This window comes from Oryctolagus cuniculus, chromosome 2 (genome assembly GCF_051225735.1).
Source record: "Oryctolagus cuniculus isolate XC-2025 breed Fujian yellow rabbit chromosome 2, ASM5122573v1, whole genome shotgun sequence".
NCBI lineage: Eukaryota > Metazoa > Chordata > Mammalia > Lagomorpha > Leporidae > Oryctolagus > Oryctolagus cuniculus.
In genome coordinates this window covers 175,999,801-176,014,129 of record NC_142868.1, presented here as the reverse complement: position 1 = coordinate 176,014,129, position 14,329 = coordinate 175,999,801, and the positions used below count along the sequence as shown (strand labels likewise).

Sequence of the window (14,329 nt, the reverse complement as noted above, 5' to 3'; positions counted from 1 at the left end):
AGGCTAGCAAAAGGAAATCTGGCTAGAAGACAGTTCTAACTATCCCGACAGCAGATTTTGGTTTAGAGGCTAAACCACGATTTGTAGCACTGGCATCCCATATCCCTCTGGCATCCTGCATCCCAGCTGCTCTGCTTCTGATCCAGCTCCCTGCTGGTGTCCCCAGGAAAGCTGCAGAAGATGGCCCAAGGACTTAGGTCCTTGCTACCTATATGGGAGACCTGAATGGAGTTCCTAGCTCCTGGCTTTTTCGTTGCAGCCATTTGGAGAGTGAACTACTGGATGAATCTCTCTCTCTCTCTCTCTCTATATATATATACACACACACACACACACACACACATAGTACTCTGCCTTTCAATAAATAAATCTTTAAAAAAAGTTAAAAGCCTAAAATAATGAAAGCTGTAACAAATCTAGAGAAAAGAGAGACTACAGACACCATCATGCTACTGGTCTAGAAATCCCACTTTGAGAACCACTAACCCACATGAAGCATTGGCAGTTCTTATTTTTTTAACAACTTTTAAAAACTAAAAATCCTACTTAGCTGCTGAACTATTAAAGAAAAAAATTAAAGACCAAAAGGCTGGATATGGCTGTGGGCCAGCCTTGCTGCACACCAATAAAGAAGTGAGGACTAACCTTTCCATGAGACTAATGCCCCTAAAATGCTACTGGCATCATATCAGTGCCCTGCTCCGAACTCACCCTGGTCCTCACTGCATACTGGGTAAGTCTGACCCACATGATGCCCATCTATACTCCAGGTCCCACACACCAGTCCAGGCTCATGAATTCCATCCACATGACCTTTCAATTCTTGTCCAACTGAACCACTTATAGTCACCTGCCTTTGCAACTCTGTGGTGTTTCCCAATCCAATGTTGCTTCTTCCTGCCCCAAATACTCTTCCTTCAAAGCAAAATTCCAATCTTACATCAAAGTGATTCTATGTTCCTCACAACTAGTAAAAGCAATACCTTAACTGATGTTTACTTGCTGCCTTCAGTTCCTACTTACTTCAAATAAACTGTGAATTCCTTGACAGCAGAGAATGATTTACACCACTTTATCCACAAATCTAGCAAATAACAAAGGGTAAAAAAAGATGTACATGTGTATGTATGGACACACTTGTTCTCTGAAATTGATAAATGAACCAAATGTGATTTCACCCTCTTATATCAATCACTGAACACCAATTCTATGGACACAAGCTGAATGCTGCATGAATCACAATGGCAATCTGCAAACACATCACTCCTAATATTCATACACTTTTAGGATCAGTTCATTAGAGAAATAATGACAGAACACAAGTTACATTTTTCCAACGGTCAATGTCATCAGCATTAGGTACACTGGCATAATATTAAAGATAGCAGTTACAAGGTCAACTCAAAGTTTATTGTAGTTTTATTTCATTTATTTTTAAAATAAAAGCGAGCTTTTACAACTCAATTACTTTAAATTCACCATCAATTATTACTCAAGTTCAAAAAAGTCTCTCTCAGGGGCCAGTACTGTGGCACAGGTTAAGCTGACTGACACCTGCAATACTGGAATCCCATATCCAGGCCAGCTCCAGTCTAGGCTCCTGCACCTCCAATCCAGCTCTCTGCTAATGCACCTGGGTGAGCAGCAGACTGCCAGAGTGCTTGGGCCCATGCTACCCAGGTGAGAGACCGGATGGAGTTTCAGGCTCCTGGCTTTGGACTGGCCCAGCCCTAGCTATTAAGGCCATTTGGGGAGTGAACCAATGGTTCTAAGATTTTTCTCTCTGTCTCTGTCTCTCTCTCTCTGTCTCTCTCTCTCTCTCTCTCTAATTATTTCAGATACATAAATAAATCTTGTAAAAGTCTGCCTCACACATAAAATCCCAAAAAGAGTCATAGCCTGCACTTTAACAATAAGATGATCTAGACAATTCACATTACTGAATAGCATTACTGATTTCCCTCAGAATTTAGGGAAATAAGAATATATTTTAGCAGACAGCACTGCGGCATAGCAGGTTAAGCCAACGCCTGAGACACGGGCGTCCCATTTGGGCTCCAGTTGAGTACAGGCTGCTCCACTTCAAATCCAGCTCCCAGCTAATATACCTGGGAAAGCAGCAGAAGATGGCCCAAGTGCTTGGGCCCCTGCACCAACTTGGGAGAACTACAAGCAGCTCCCAGCTCCTGACTTCAGCCTGATATAGTCCCAACCATCCTGTCCATTTGGGCAGTGAACCAGCAGATGGAAGATCTCTCTCTCTCTCTCTCTCTCTCTCTCTCTCCCTCTCTAGTCTCTGACTCTACATTTCAAATAAATTTAAAAAAACTTTTAAAAAAATCCTTTTAAATTTTCAACAGCTCATTTTTGTTCACTGCTGATAAGCAACTATAAGCAGAATTTTTTTAGCTAGACCAAAGGATTTCTCATACTAGAGAAGATACACTGAAGAAGTCTTTAGTGTAAAGTGTGAACTCTGCCCGGCTTGACTACCCAAAAGCCTTTCAAAAACTCTAAAAATTCCTACAGAATCATTTATCCACATTCCAATATAAACTAGAGCAAAAGTTCAAAACACATTAAAGTATAGGAAAACCACAACAAATAAAGCAAAGACGACCAATAAATTGACAATTGGAACTTTTTCCCTTTTCAGAGCACATGACAGCCCTGAGGAGGCTACTAGTCACTAATAAGAGTTAGGACGGATACATACGCCCAGGAGCCAGAGGACCCTGTTTCTCAATTTCTGTTCCACCACTGTGTTAAGAGTGTCGGGCACATCACTGAACTTTTCTAGGTATCTCCCCTTATGGCGAACAAGAACAGCTTCATGGGCATTCTCAGGTTGTGAGAATTATTTAGGAAGTACTTTAGGCTCAAGAAGGGAAACCACTTAATTGCAGAATGTCCCATCTGCTTAAGCAAAACTTACCTATACTGTTACCAACAGTTGCAAATCCCAATTCCTTTGTGTCTTCTCAACACAGTTTCAGTGAGTCAGTCAACAGCCTGCCCTTAACGAGCTCTTTTAGCAACCTCGGGAGAAAGGAGCTTTCCTCCGAATCTTTGTGTTCTCTCAATCCCATTCCACCACCACCATCCACCCCAATTATTGGCAAGGGGAAACATGACCCGACTTATATTAAGAAGCTAAGTCTGGTCACGGATAAGCCAATACCAAATGACCAATGACTTCGGAATCACAGTGAAACTTTCTTCCTTAGCATACCAGAAATGTGACTCCTGAAAACAGTCCCAGGAAACCGTCGTTTTTAACAAGAGCTTTATTAAAGGGGAAGTTCCTACCTTCGCTTTCTCACCCAACAACTCTTGAAATGTGGGTAGACGGAGCAGACCCAGGAGACTGAAAACCTAAAACTAATTGGCTAGGTAGTCCCAGCACCTGCTTGGTGTTGAGCGACTAAGACCCGGGCGCCTGCTCGGGAAAAGTGCTGATGCCATCCCCAGCTGCCCCTCTAGTGAATGACAGTAACAATGCACACGCTGACAAAAGAGCGGGGCGGCCACCCAAAGCCCCTGCCTCCTACTCCCTACCCTCGGCCCCACACACAAAGCTCCAGCTCCCCCGCCCCCCAGGGCCCTCCCCGGACAACCCTCCCGGGCGGGGAGCCCGGCTCGAGTTCGCTAAGGAGGAAAAGTACCACCCTTCGCTCCTTCCACCAGCGCCGGGCACCTGGAAGGTGAGGGGAAGGCTGCCTGGCCCCCGCCAGCGCCACAGCGAAGAAGGTGAGACCCGCTCCAGGGGCGCCCCCCTCGGACCGCCGGCGGCCAGAGCAGAGCAGGGCAGGGCAGGGCAGGGAGGCCAGCGACCCCACGAGGGTCGCCGCCGCGCCGAGTGGGCCAGCGGGTCCCAGAGCACAGGGAGCACCTTGTTCCCTCCAGCCCGGTCCCGAGGGAGGGCGCGGGCTGCCAAGGCGGCGGCAACTCCTCTCGCCCAACTCCGGGCGAGCCTGAGGCCGGCCAGCCCCCGGCTGCCGGAGCGGGATGCCTGCCCCCGGGTGGGGGAGGCGGCGAAGCCGGCCGCGGCCCGCTCCCTCCCCACGCGGTCGGCGCCCGCGGCCCGTCCGCGCCCTCGTCCCCGCCCGCCCGCCCGCCGCCGCCGCGCGGGGCCGGGCTGCCGACCTCGGCCGGCCGGGCGCGGGGCCAGGCGGCGGCGGCGGGCGGGCGGGCCGGCGGCCTGGGGCCCTACCTGAGGCTGTGTACCAGCTCCCGGCGTGACTGGCTTCCCGGCAGACCACTCGGTTGGACATCTTGGTGCCTGTGCCGCCTATGGTGCACGAGGATGAATGAGGAGGCGGCGGCGGCAGCGGCGGCAGGAGCGGCTCCGCGAGGGGACGAGACACCGCGGGCCCAGCCCAGGAGGAGGCGGCAGCGGGGAGGGGATCAGCCCGGCCCAGGAGGAGGAGGAAGAGGAGGAGGAGGAGGAGGCGGCGGCGGCGGCCCAGGAGGAGGAGATGGCAGCCGGGGCGGTGGCAGCGGCAGCAACAATCACCACAAACTCCGGCGACCGCCGGAAGATGGGGCCCACGGCGGCCTCACCGAAGCCCGGAAAGCCCTGGCCCCGGACCCCGGACCCGCCGCCGCTCCCAGCCGGGGCTGGTTCCGCCGAGCCGCCCCCACGGCCCCCTCCCCTCCCCGTTGGCCTCCCCGAGCCACTGCCGGTGACCCCACCCCCGTGACTCCGCGCCCGCCCCCTCCCCCCACCCCCCGCGGGGCTCCCCGCACCCACCCCCGCCCCCAGCGCCGGCAGGGCCCTCCTGCCTGCCGGCCGGCCGGCCCCGCCCCGCTCCTCCTCCTCCTCCTCCTCCTCCTCCCGGCCGCGCCGCGAGGTTAACGGCGGAAACCGGACAGGCCAGGCGGCATCTGGGGTCCGGCGGCCCCGCGAGGAGGCAGCGGCGCTGCAGCTCCGCGCGCACAAAAGCCCAGGGCCGGGGCCTGAACCGGGGAAGGCAGACCCGGAGGAGCCAACGCTTCCTTACTCGCCACTCTAACGGGTCCTGCCCACTGAGCATGCCCAGCACCGCTGCCAGGCCCGCCGAGGAGACTCAACGTGCGCGCTCCGCTCTCCGGGGTTTAGCGGCAGCAGAGGCTGGGGGAGGGCGCGGCGAGCAGGACGCAGCCGCAAGGCAGCCCCCTCCCCCAGCCAACTTCCTTAAACGGAGTGCACCCCGGGCACGCACGCGGGGCTTTCCGCGGGGGAGGAGCGGCCGGGATCCCCTCAAAGGCGGAGTCCTGAGTGGATTTGCACCCTCGAGGTGTCACTCTCAGGGGTGCAAGGCTGTGCCCGCGCCGGGAAGTTTATTTGTAGAGGCAGGCACCTGTGGTCCTGCAAATGCTACTTTTTGCCTCGCCGCAGGATGACCTTTAACACGTAATCGTGGCTCTTGATACTGTAAACGTTTAACTTGACGCCTGATGGAAGTGTGCTACCGTTGGCCTCAGTTATTCCCAACTGTGAAATGGGAAGAACAGCACTCCAGGGGTGTAGCCAGGATCCCAAGAGTGACCAGTGTGAAAGGGCCTGCCCACAGCGGGCACACAACAAATACTGTTTCTCCCTAGCGTTATTTCATCCTTGCTTTATCTTAGAAATTCCAATACTCCACATAAACGTCAGGAACAAAGAATTCCTTTGCAGTTGTAGAATCCCGGATGTTGAACCTGCGGGGAGCAACTGCTGTTACTACCAAGTATAACACCCCAAAACTGGGAAGAGAGGACGAGCTGTCTGCCTTCCATCAAAGATTCGGGTCTAGAATCACAAAACCGCTATATTTGAGTTTCACACTGAACAGGCACCTGGAAGAATCCACAGTGCAAACTGCCTGACCTTGAAGGTTAGCTTCCCCCAGAGCCACAATACATGCTTTTTTTTTTTTTTTTTTAAGATTTATTTATTTGAAAGGAAGAGAGAGGTCTTCCATCCACTGGTTTGTCCCCCAGATGGCCGCAACAGCCAGAGCTGTGCGGATCTGAAGCCAGGAGTCAGGAGCTTCTTCCTGGTCTCCCACTCGAGTGCAGGGGCCCAAGCACTTGGGTGCTTTCCCAGGCCATAGCAGAGAGCTGGATCGGAAGTGGAGCAGCCGGGACTGGAACCAGCGCCCATATGGGTTGCCAGCACTGCAGGCACCGCCTTTACCTGTCGCCCAATGCATATTGTTTTAAAGGCATGTTCCTTTCCCTTCCTCCCTTCCTTTCCAACTTTAGAGCCCAAAAACTGGGTGAAATCCGTGTCCCAAGGCCTGGTCAATGACTGGACTGCTACTGACACACATTTTCCTATGGAGTTGTTACACTATCTCTGGAGTCTGTGCTCCTTGACTCCAACTAACCTGCCCAAATATTAAGATTATATACAGCAAAAGGTAAAAACGGACAAACCAAAAAGCCAAACCTACAGTAACGGAAAAGGAAGACTAGAGCTCGGAGTCCATGGTACTCTAGAACAGCCACACTCAGGGACAGCTGATGAAATGGTAAACCCTTCATTGTAAATTTCAAGGAAAGGAAAATTGACCCCGGAATCCCATATGGGCGCCGGTTCCTGTGTGGGCTTCTCCACTTCCCACCCAGCTCCCTGTTAACGGCCTGGGAAAAGCAGCAGAGAATGGCCCAAGTGTTTGGGGCCCTGCCACCCAAGTGGGAGATCTGGATTTCCTGGCTCCTGTCTTGGGCCTGGCCCAGGCCTGGCCATTGCAGCCATCTGGAGAGTGAACCATCAGATGAAAGATATCACTCTCCCTCCCCTCCCCTCTCTGTAACTCTGACTTTCCAAAATAAATAAACCTTTAAGATAAAAAGGGGAAAGGAAAATTTTAAGTGCTGGTTGGGTGACTCCTCTTGTGGTTAATTATTGCAGATTTCGTTTATCGCCAAAAAAGTGGGGAGGAGATGAAATTGGATACAATGAGCAAAGAAAACATATTTCAGGCCCTTCCAACTAGAAAATTAAATCTGAGTCCTGGCTCTGCCACTCATTAGCTGTGGCATTCGATACCATTAGGCATCTAATACTTTCATGTTTTGAAGCTCAGTTTTCTCATCTGTCAAATGCAAACAGCAGTCATGGCTAACTCTCAGGCTTACAATGAGATTCATAAAGGTACTTGATCAGCTATTCTGTATCGTTGTTCTATCATTATCCTCTGCTCCTAGCAACAATCCTAGGTCTCATTCCAAACTAGAAATCTAATTTAAAATTAAGCTTCCTCCCTTTAAAATGCTCATTTGGACATTGCTTCTTTCCCCAAAGGGTTTTTCCTACTGATCAAATTCAACATAGACCACAATTCCAATAAAAGTGAAAGGTTAGAGGATCTTCTATTATATCTAGAACATTCTCAGTATAATCTACCGTATTCTTCCTGCCTACCATATTTTGGCTACCATACTCAACTGTACACTCTAGAACAAAATAAGAAAACTATTCCCTTACTCATTTCCCCTAAATTACAGAACATTTGTATAATGCAAAATGTTTACTTTGTATTCATGGAGCTTAATTGGCATAAGTGTACAAGTTTCATATTATTACCAAATTCCATTATATCCACCAGTGATATGGGTATCACACTCCATAAACTTCATTCATAGTACAGGGCAAGGAAAAAATCTTCACTGATACACAGATCTTAGGAAGTACAGACTTTAAGAAATAAGAAGGTGCCACTGGTCCCAGAACTCAAACGCCAGCATGTGTAAGAACAGCATATCCATATTCACTGTAGCAGACTATACTAGCAAACTACAACTAACCACACTCTCCATCAATATGAGACTTGTTAAATTAGGACATACAAATACACCCACTAAAAAAAGAAACTGGGTGGTGTGGTCATTTGGTGCAGTGCTTAAGTTCACACTAGGGATGACCACATTCCATCCTGCAAGGCCTAGGTTTGAGTCCTGGCTCTGTTCTCCATCCCAGCTTCTCCATAATGCATACCGTGGAAGCCAGTAGGTGATAGCTCAACTAAACTCAGGTCCTTGCCAACCATTTTGGAGAACAGACTAAGTTCATGGTTCCTGGCTTCAACCTGCTCCAGTCCTGACTTTTGTGGGCACTTGGGGAATGAACCAGTGAATGGTGTCTGTCTTTCTGTCTCTCTCTGCCTTTCTAATAAACAAAGAAGAATGAGGTGGCAATATATTATTGGTATAGAAAGAGCTTCAAAAACTGGGAAAAAGCAAATTGCAGAATAACGTGAACTGTGTACTTGCCATCTGTGTAAGTGAATACGTGTATTCTCAAGCACTTGCACTTATGTGGAATGTGTGTAGAAGGAAACAAACTGAAAGCTGGGTAGCTAAAGTGCAAGGATATACCAAAGATGTCACCTTTTCAATATGTAGTTTTTGAATTTTTTTTTTTTTTTTTTGACAGGCAGAGTGGACAGTGAGAGATAGAGACAGAGAGAAAGGTCTTCCTTTGCCATTGGTTCACCCTCCAATGGCCGCCGCGGCCGGCGCGCTGCGGCCGGCGCACCGCGCTGATCCGATGGCAGGAGCCAGGAGCCAGGTGCTTTTCCTGGTCTCCCATGGGGTGCAGGGCCCAAGGACTTGGGCCATCCTCCACTGCACTCCCTGGCCACAGCAGAGAGCTGGCCTGGAAGAGGAGCAACCGGGACAGAATCCGGCGCCCCGACCGGGACTAGAACCTGGTGTGCCGGCGCCGCTAGGCGGAGGATTAGCCTAGTGAGCCGTGGCGCCGGCTAGTTTTTGAATTTTTGTGTCAAATACATACAACTACACTTAAAAAACACCTGTTTGTATCCTGAGATTTAATTTTTGAATCTATAGGACAGTACCAAGTTGACTTTTTAGATTTTCCTTACCCACAGCTAATAGCCAGCTTAAGGAGCCCCCTAACACTGGAAGTCCCATATTAGAAAAGTATTCTAGGCCCAGCAGTGGCAACACCAGGACACCATCCTGGGATAAGGTGTCCTTTTGAGCCAGTTCCATGCTAATGTGCCTGGAAAGCAGAAGATAGCACAAGTACTTGGGCCCTTGCCACCGACATGGGAGACCCGGATGGAGTTCCTGGCCTTGCCCTAGCCATTTGGGGACCAAACCAGCAAAGATCTCTCTCTCTCTCTGCCTCTCTATTATTACCTTTCAAAACACAAACTAGAATGACACAATAGTGTTTAGAAGAGAGCTCAGGCCGGCGCCGCGGCTCACTAGGCTAATCCTCCGCCTAGCGGCGCCGGCACACCGGGTTCTAGTCCCGGTCGGGGCGCCGGATTCTGTCCCGGTTGCCCCTCTTCCAGGCCAGCCCTCTGCTGTGGCCAGGGAGTGCAGTGGAGGATGGCCCAGGTGCTTGGGCCCTGCACCCCATGGGAGACCAGGAAAAGCACCTGGCTCCTGGCTCCTGCCATCGGATCAGCGCGGTGCGCTGGCCACAGCGCGCTGGCCGCGGCGGCCATTGGAGGGTGAACCAACGGCAAAGGAAGACCTTTCTCTCTGTCTCTCTCTCTCACTGTCCACTCTGCCTGTCAAAAAATAAAAAAAATAAAAAAATAAATAAAAAAAAGAAGAGAGCTCAGCACACGAGCTCTTTTAACTTCAATCAAAATTGGTGCTCTCACCTGGCATCAGTCACCTTTGCCTCGTTCTACTTTAGAAACCAAACTTAAGTAACATTTATTAAACACAATGTGGCTCACACTGTGCTAAGTACTTTACATATTTAATGATTCCAATAAAATGAAAATCTGCTCATTTCCAAAAATTTAGAATGATTTTTATAAAAGCTTTTTTCATAAGAAATATCTAGGATTCCCAGAAATGAAATGGTTGAGTCAAAAGATACACATCTTTTTTTTTAAAGGCTGAAAAAAAAATTTTAAGATTTATTTATTTATTTGAAAGAGTTACACTGAGAGAGAAGGAGAGGCAGAGAGAGAGAGGTCTTCCATCCACTGGTTCACCCCTCAGATGGCTGCAACACCTGGGGCTGCGCCAATCCCAAGCCAGGAACCCAGAGCTTCTTCTGGATCTCCCATGTGGGTGCAGGAGCCCAACGACTTAGACCATCATCCACTGCTTTCCTAGGCCACAACAGAGAGCTGGATCGGAAGTGGAACAGCCGGGACTAGAACTGGCACCCATGTGGGGTGCCGGCACTGCAGGCAGCGGCTTTACCTGCTAGGCCACAGCGCCTGACCCTAACAAAATTTTTAAAAGATAATTTTGCCTGACCATTTGCCCTTTTTCTCTCTGGTGACCTATTTTATACTATTATACCACTTCTGTCTTTTATTATTTACACTCAGAGATTTTTTAAACAAGTGGATTCTCATTTATATTTGCTTATAGGTTTCATCTTTTGTCCTTATTTTCTACAGTTTGATAGTATGTGTCAGGTCTCCAACTTTGTTATATCTTTTTGGAGTCCAGTCCAGGAAAAGAACTGGTTACAAGATTTCACATGATTACTACAACTATTAGGTCATATTTCTAACAGGAAGTTATCCATCTTAAAATCCTGCTATACTGGGGCCAGCAGCTGCCAGCAGCAGCTTTACCTGCTAGGCAACAGCGCTGGCCCCTCTTTTCATTTTCAATTCAAGGTGTCTATACCCCGTCTGAACCTATTTCAGTTCCTTTTTTTGTTTTTTAAAGATTGATTTATTTATTTGAAAGGCAGTGTTATATACAGAGGGGAAATGTCCACATGAGATACCAGCACTGCAAGAAGTGGCTTAACCTGCTGTGCCACACTGATCCTTTGCGTGCTGTATTTTATGTAGCATATATATATATATATATATATATATCTACTACTGTTTGACCAGTTAAAGGGGAAAATATTGTTTAGTAAATATATATAAAAACTTAAAAACAACAATATTTTTTTTTTTTGACAGGCAGAGTGGATAGTGACAGAGAGAAAGGTCTTCCTTTTCCATTGGTTCACCCTCCAATGGCCGCCACGGCTGGCACGCTGTGGCTGGCACATCGCGCTGATCCGAAGGCAGGAGCCAGGTGCTTCTCCTGGTCTCCCATGCAGGTGCAGGGCCCAAGCACTTGGGCCTCCTCCACTGCCTTCCCGGGCCACAGCAGAGAGCTGGCCTGGAAGAGGGGCAACCGGGACAGAACCGGAGCCCTGACAGGGACTAGAACCCGGTGTGCCGGCACCCCTAGGTGGAGGATTAGCCTAGTGAGCCGAGGCGCCAGCCACAACAATATTCTGTAAGCGTAAATTCTTGAACTGTGGTGGTGTGGGGTCAGTGCGAAGACATTAATTCAGAAAAGGTCTGGTGACCCAGGATGCTCCACTTCCCATCCTGCCCCCTCCAAATGTGCCTGGAAAGGCAGTGGAAGATGGCCCGAGCCCCCAAGTCCCTGCACCCACATGGGAGACCCGACTGAGGCTCCAGGCTCCTGGCTTCAGGCTGGCCCAGCCCTGGCCACTGTAGCCATTTGAAGAGTAACACAGTGGATGAAAGATCTCTATCTCTTCCTCTCTCTGTCAATCCGCCTTTCAAATAAATAAAATAAATCTTAAAAAAATATATATATCACCCAAGCATAGAATTTTCCAAACTGATTTCCATTAACCAACTTACTGGAGTAAACGATGCCCTCCAGTCCCTCAGTAAAATACACTAGAATGATACCCACCATAATGATACCCACTAGAATGATACCCAAAACTGAACTCTTAGAGCTAGGAGATGATACTCTTTTAAGAAGACTCTCAACAGTACTGTATCCCTTCCTCAGTTTTGTGTGCACTTAAAAATTTTTATGATTTATTTGAAAGCCAGAGTTACAGATTGAGAGAGGAAGAGACAGAGAGAGGTCTTCCATCTGCTGGTTCACTCCCCACATGGCATCAATGGCCATGTCAAAGCCAGGAGACAAGAGCCAGGCATTTCTTCTGGGTCTCCCTCATGGGTGCAGGTGCCCAAGCACTTGAGCCATCTTCCACTGCTTTCCTAAATACATTAGCAAAGAACTGGATTGGAAAGGGAGCAGCCAGGTCTCAAACCCATACAGGATGCCAGCTTCACGGGTGGTGGCTTTACCCACTATGCTACACCACCAACCCCTAGCGTGCATTCTTAACAAGGACAAATCACATTCTCCAACTTATTTATACCAGTTGTCCTAGGCATGCTATTATATAATTCATTACATAAACCCAAAAATACAAACACATAGGGGCCAGCACTGTGGCATGGTGGGTAAAGCCACCGCCTGCAGCTCCGGCATCCCATATGGCCGCAGGTTCAAGTCCCGGCTGCTCCACTTCCAATCCAGCTCTCTGCCATGGCCTGGGAAAGCAGTAGAAGATGGCCCAAGTCCTTGGGCCCCTGCACCTGTGAGGGAGACCCAGAAGAAGCTCCTGGCTCTTGGCTTAAGATCGGCACAGTTGCAGCTGTTGCAGCCGTTTGGGGAGTGAAGCAGCAAACGGAAGACCTTTCTCTGTCTCTCCCTCTCACTCTCAAATAAATAAAATCTATTGAAAAAATTAGAGGCAAACTATTTAACTGAAGACTGGGAGGAAAAAAAAATCTAGCATTGTACAAATTACTTCCTAAAATGTGTAAAATGTCCTTCCAAAAACTTAAACAAACTTGTTGACCATGCATTATTTGGTTTGTAGAAGAAAGATAATAAAGAACACCAATCATAGATGCCTCATGCAGACTGAAATCAAAATATTGCTAATATAGATGAATATTTTTGTTTTAGAAAAAGTGTTGATAGTGTGTCATTTGTGGATCCCTACTATGATTCCTTTTCATATACCAGCGAGACAACAGGATTTCTATTGTACACACATAGAACAGCTTTTTTTTCCTTTGCACCAAAAAACACTTCTCTTTTAATTGCATTTTCCATTAACTTTTTGAAACAACTTCAAAGGCATCAAATATGTATAGCTTTTTATCATATTCAAATAAAGTGATTTTTTAAAATAAATGCAATGGAGATAACTTGTTTTTAATTAAATCTACCTCTCAGGGTTGAGGATTAAATGATAAGTCATGTGAAGCATTATCAGCATGTCACCTGGCATAAAGTAAGTACTAACTCGTGCATGGACTGCCAGCAAAAGAAAGTCCTAGTCTCAGTATCAAATTAAAGATTGAGTAATTTAAGCCGTATCTTGAAAATAATTCAATAGAACACTGGTAATAAGACAGCACTATCTCCCCAAAGCAAACACCTCTTAGGTAGTCATTAGCTAAAGGTATGTACCACACGGCCTGAGCTTCTGTCAAATTCACACATTCATAAACTCAGGTACTATCCCAATTGAATCATACTCTCCAGGTATGTACATACATATATTAGTATATAATATACATAGCACATAATTACATGATTTATAATTTTGAAAATTATAGTAGCTCTGATGTGAACTGCTATTAAGAAGCAATGCTAAAGAGTTTTGTTTTTAAAAAAAGATAGCATTATCAATGCTTTAATAATTATTACCTAACTACAGCTCACCCAAATGTTAAATTATGACTAAGGGAGCCAGCAGTGATTCTAAAATTAAGAGGCTCATCACTGTGGTGAAGTGGATAAAGCCAACATCAGTTTGTGTCCTGGCTGCTTCACTTCCCATCCAGCTCCCTATTAATGTTCTGTGAAAGCAGCGTAGGATGGCCCAATTGCTTGGGCCCCTACACTCATGTGGGAGGCCCAGATGAAGCTCCTGATTTTGGCCTGGCCCAGCCAGAGGTGATAGGCCAAGTGATTGGGCTCCTGCCACCCATGTGGAACACCTGGATTGAGTTTCCAGCTCCTAGCTTGTCAGCCCCACTCCCAGCAGATGCAGGCAACTGGAGAATGAACCTGCCAATGGGAGCTCACTCAAATAATTTTTTTAAATAAAATATTACTAGAAACACTTGAGTTGATTAATTTACAGATTAGCCAGGCAACTAAAATTTGTTTAACATTTTATATTTTTATTATAGAAAACTTTTAATAAATTTGAAAAATACAACTTTTGGATTATAGCGGTTCTTCTCCCTATAACCAACCTCCCACCCGCAAACCATCCCATCTCCTACTCCCTCTCCCATCCCATTCTTCATTAAGATTCATTTTTAATTATCTTTATATACAGTAGATCAACTCTGAGTAGATTTCTTGGGTAATCCTCCACCTGCGGCACCAGCACTCCCGGTTCTAGTCCTGGTTGGGGCGCCGGATTCTGTCTTGGTTGCCCCTCTTCCAGTCCAGCTCTCTGCTGTGGCCCAGGAAGGCAGTGGAGGATGGCCCAAGTGCTTGGGTCCTGCACCCACATGGGAGACCAGGAGGAAGCACCTGGCTCCTG

At 47.9% G+C, this 14,329-nt stretch overlaps 1 protein-coding gene across 19 annotated transcripts in view; it reads right to left on the bottom strand.

Moving 5' to 3' along the window:
* Positions 1 to 14,329, bottom strand: part of MEMO1 (mediator of cell motility 1) — a 652,780-nt gene that overhangs the window by 113,309 nt on the left and 525,142 nt on the right. For 10 of the 19 annotated variants that reach the window (XR_016229494.1, XR_016229492.1, XR_016229500.1 and 7 more), the window contains exon 1: positions 4,214 to 4,360. The exons of 1 other annotated variant lie outside the window; for it this stretch is intronic. Coding sequence is in view for 4 of the 18 variants with exons in the window: in XM_089326576.1 (XP_089182702.1) it covers positions 4,214 to 4,274 (61 nt within the window). In the remaining 14 variants the exon portion in view is untranslated. Of the gene's footprint in view, positions 1 to 4,213; positions 4,361 to 5,003; positions 5,217 to 14,329 lie in introns of those variants that run through there. 8 more of the 19 variants (XR_016229495.1, XR_016229493.1, XR_016229502.1 and 5 more) reach the window with 3 other exon arrangements.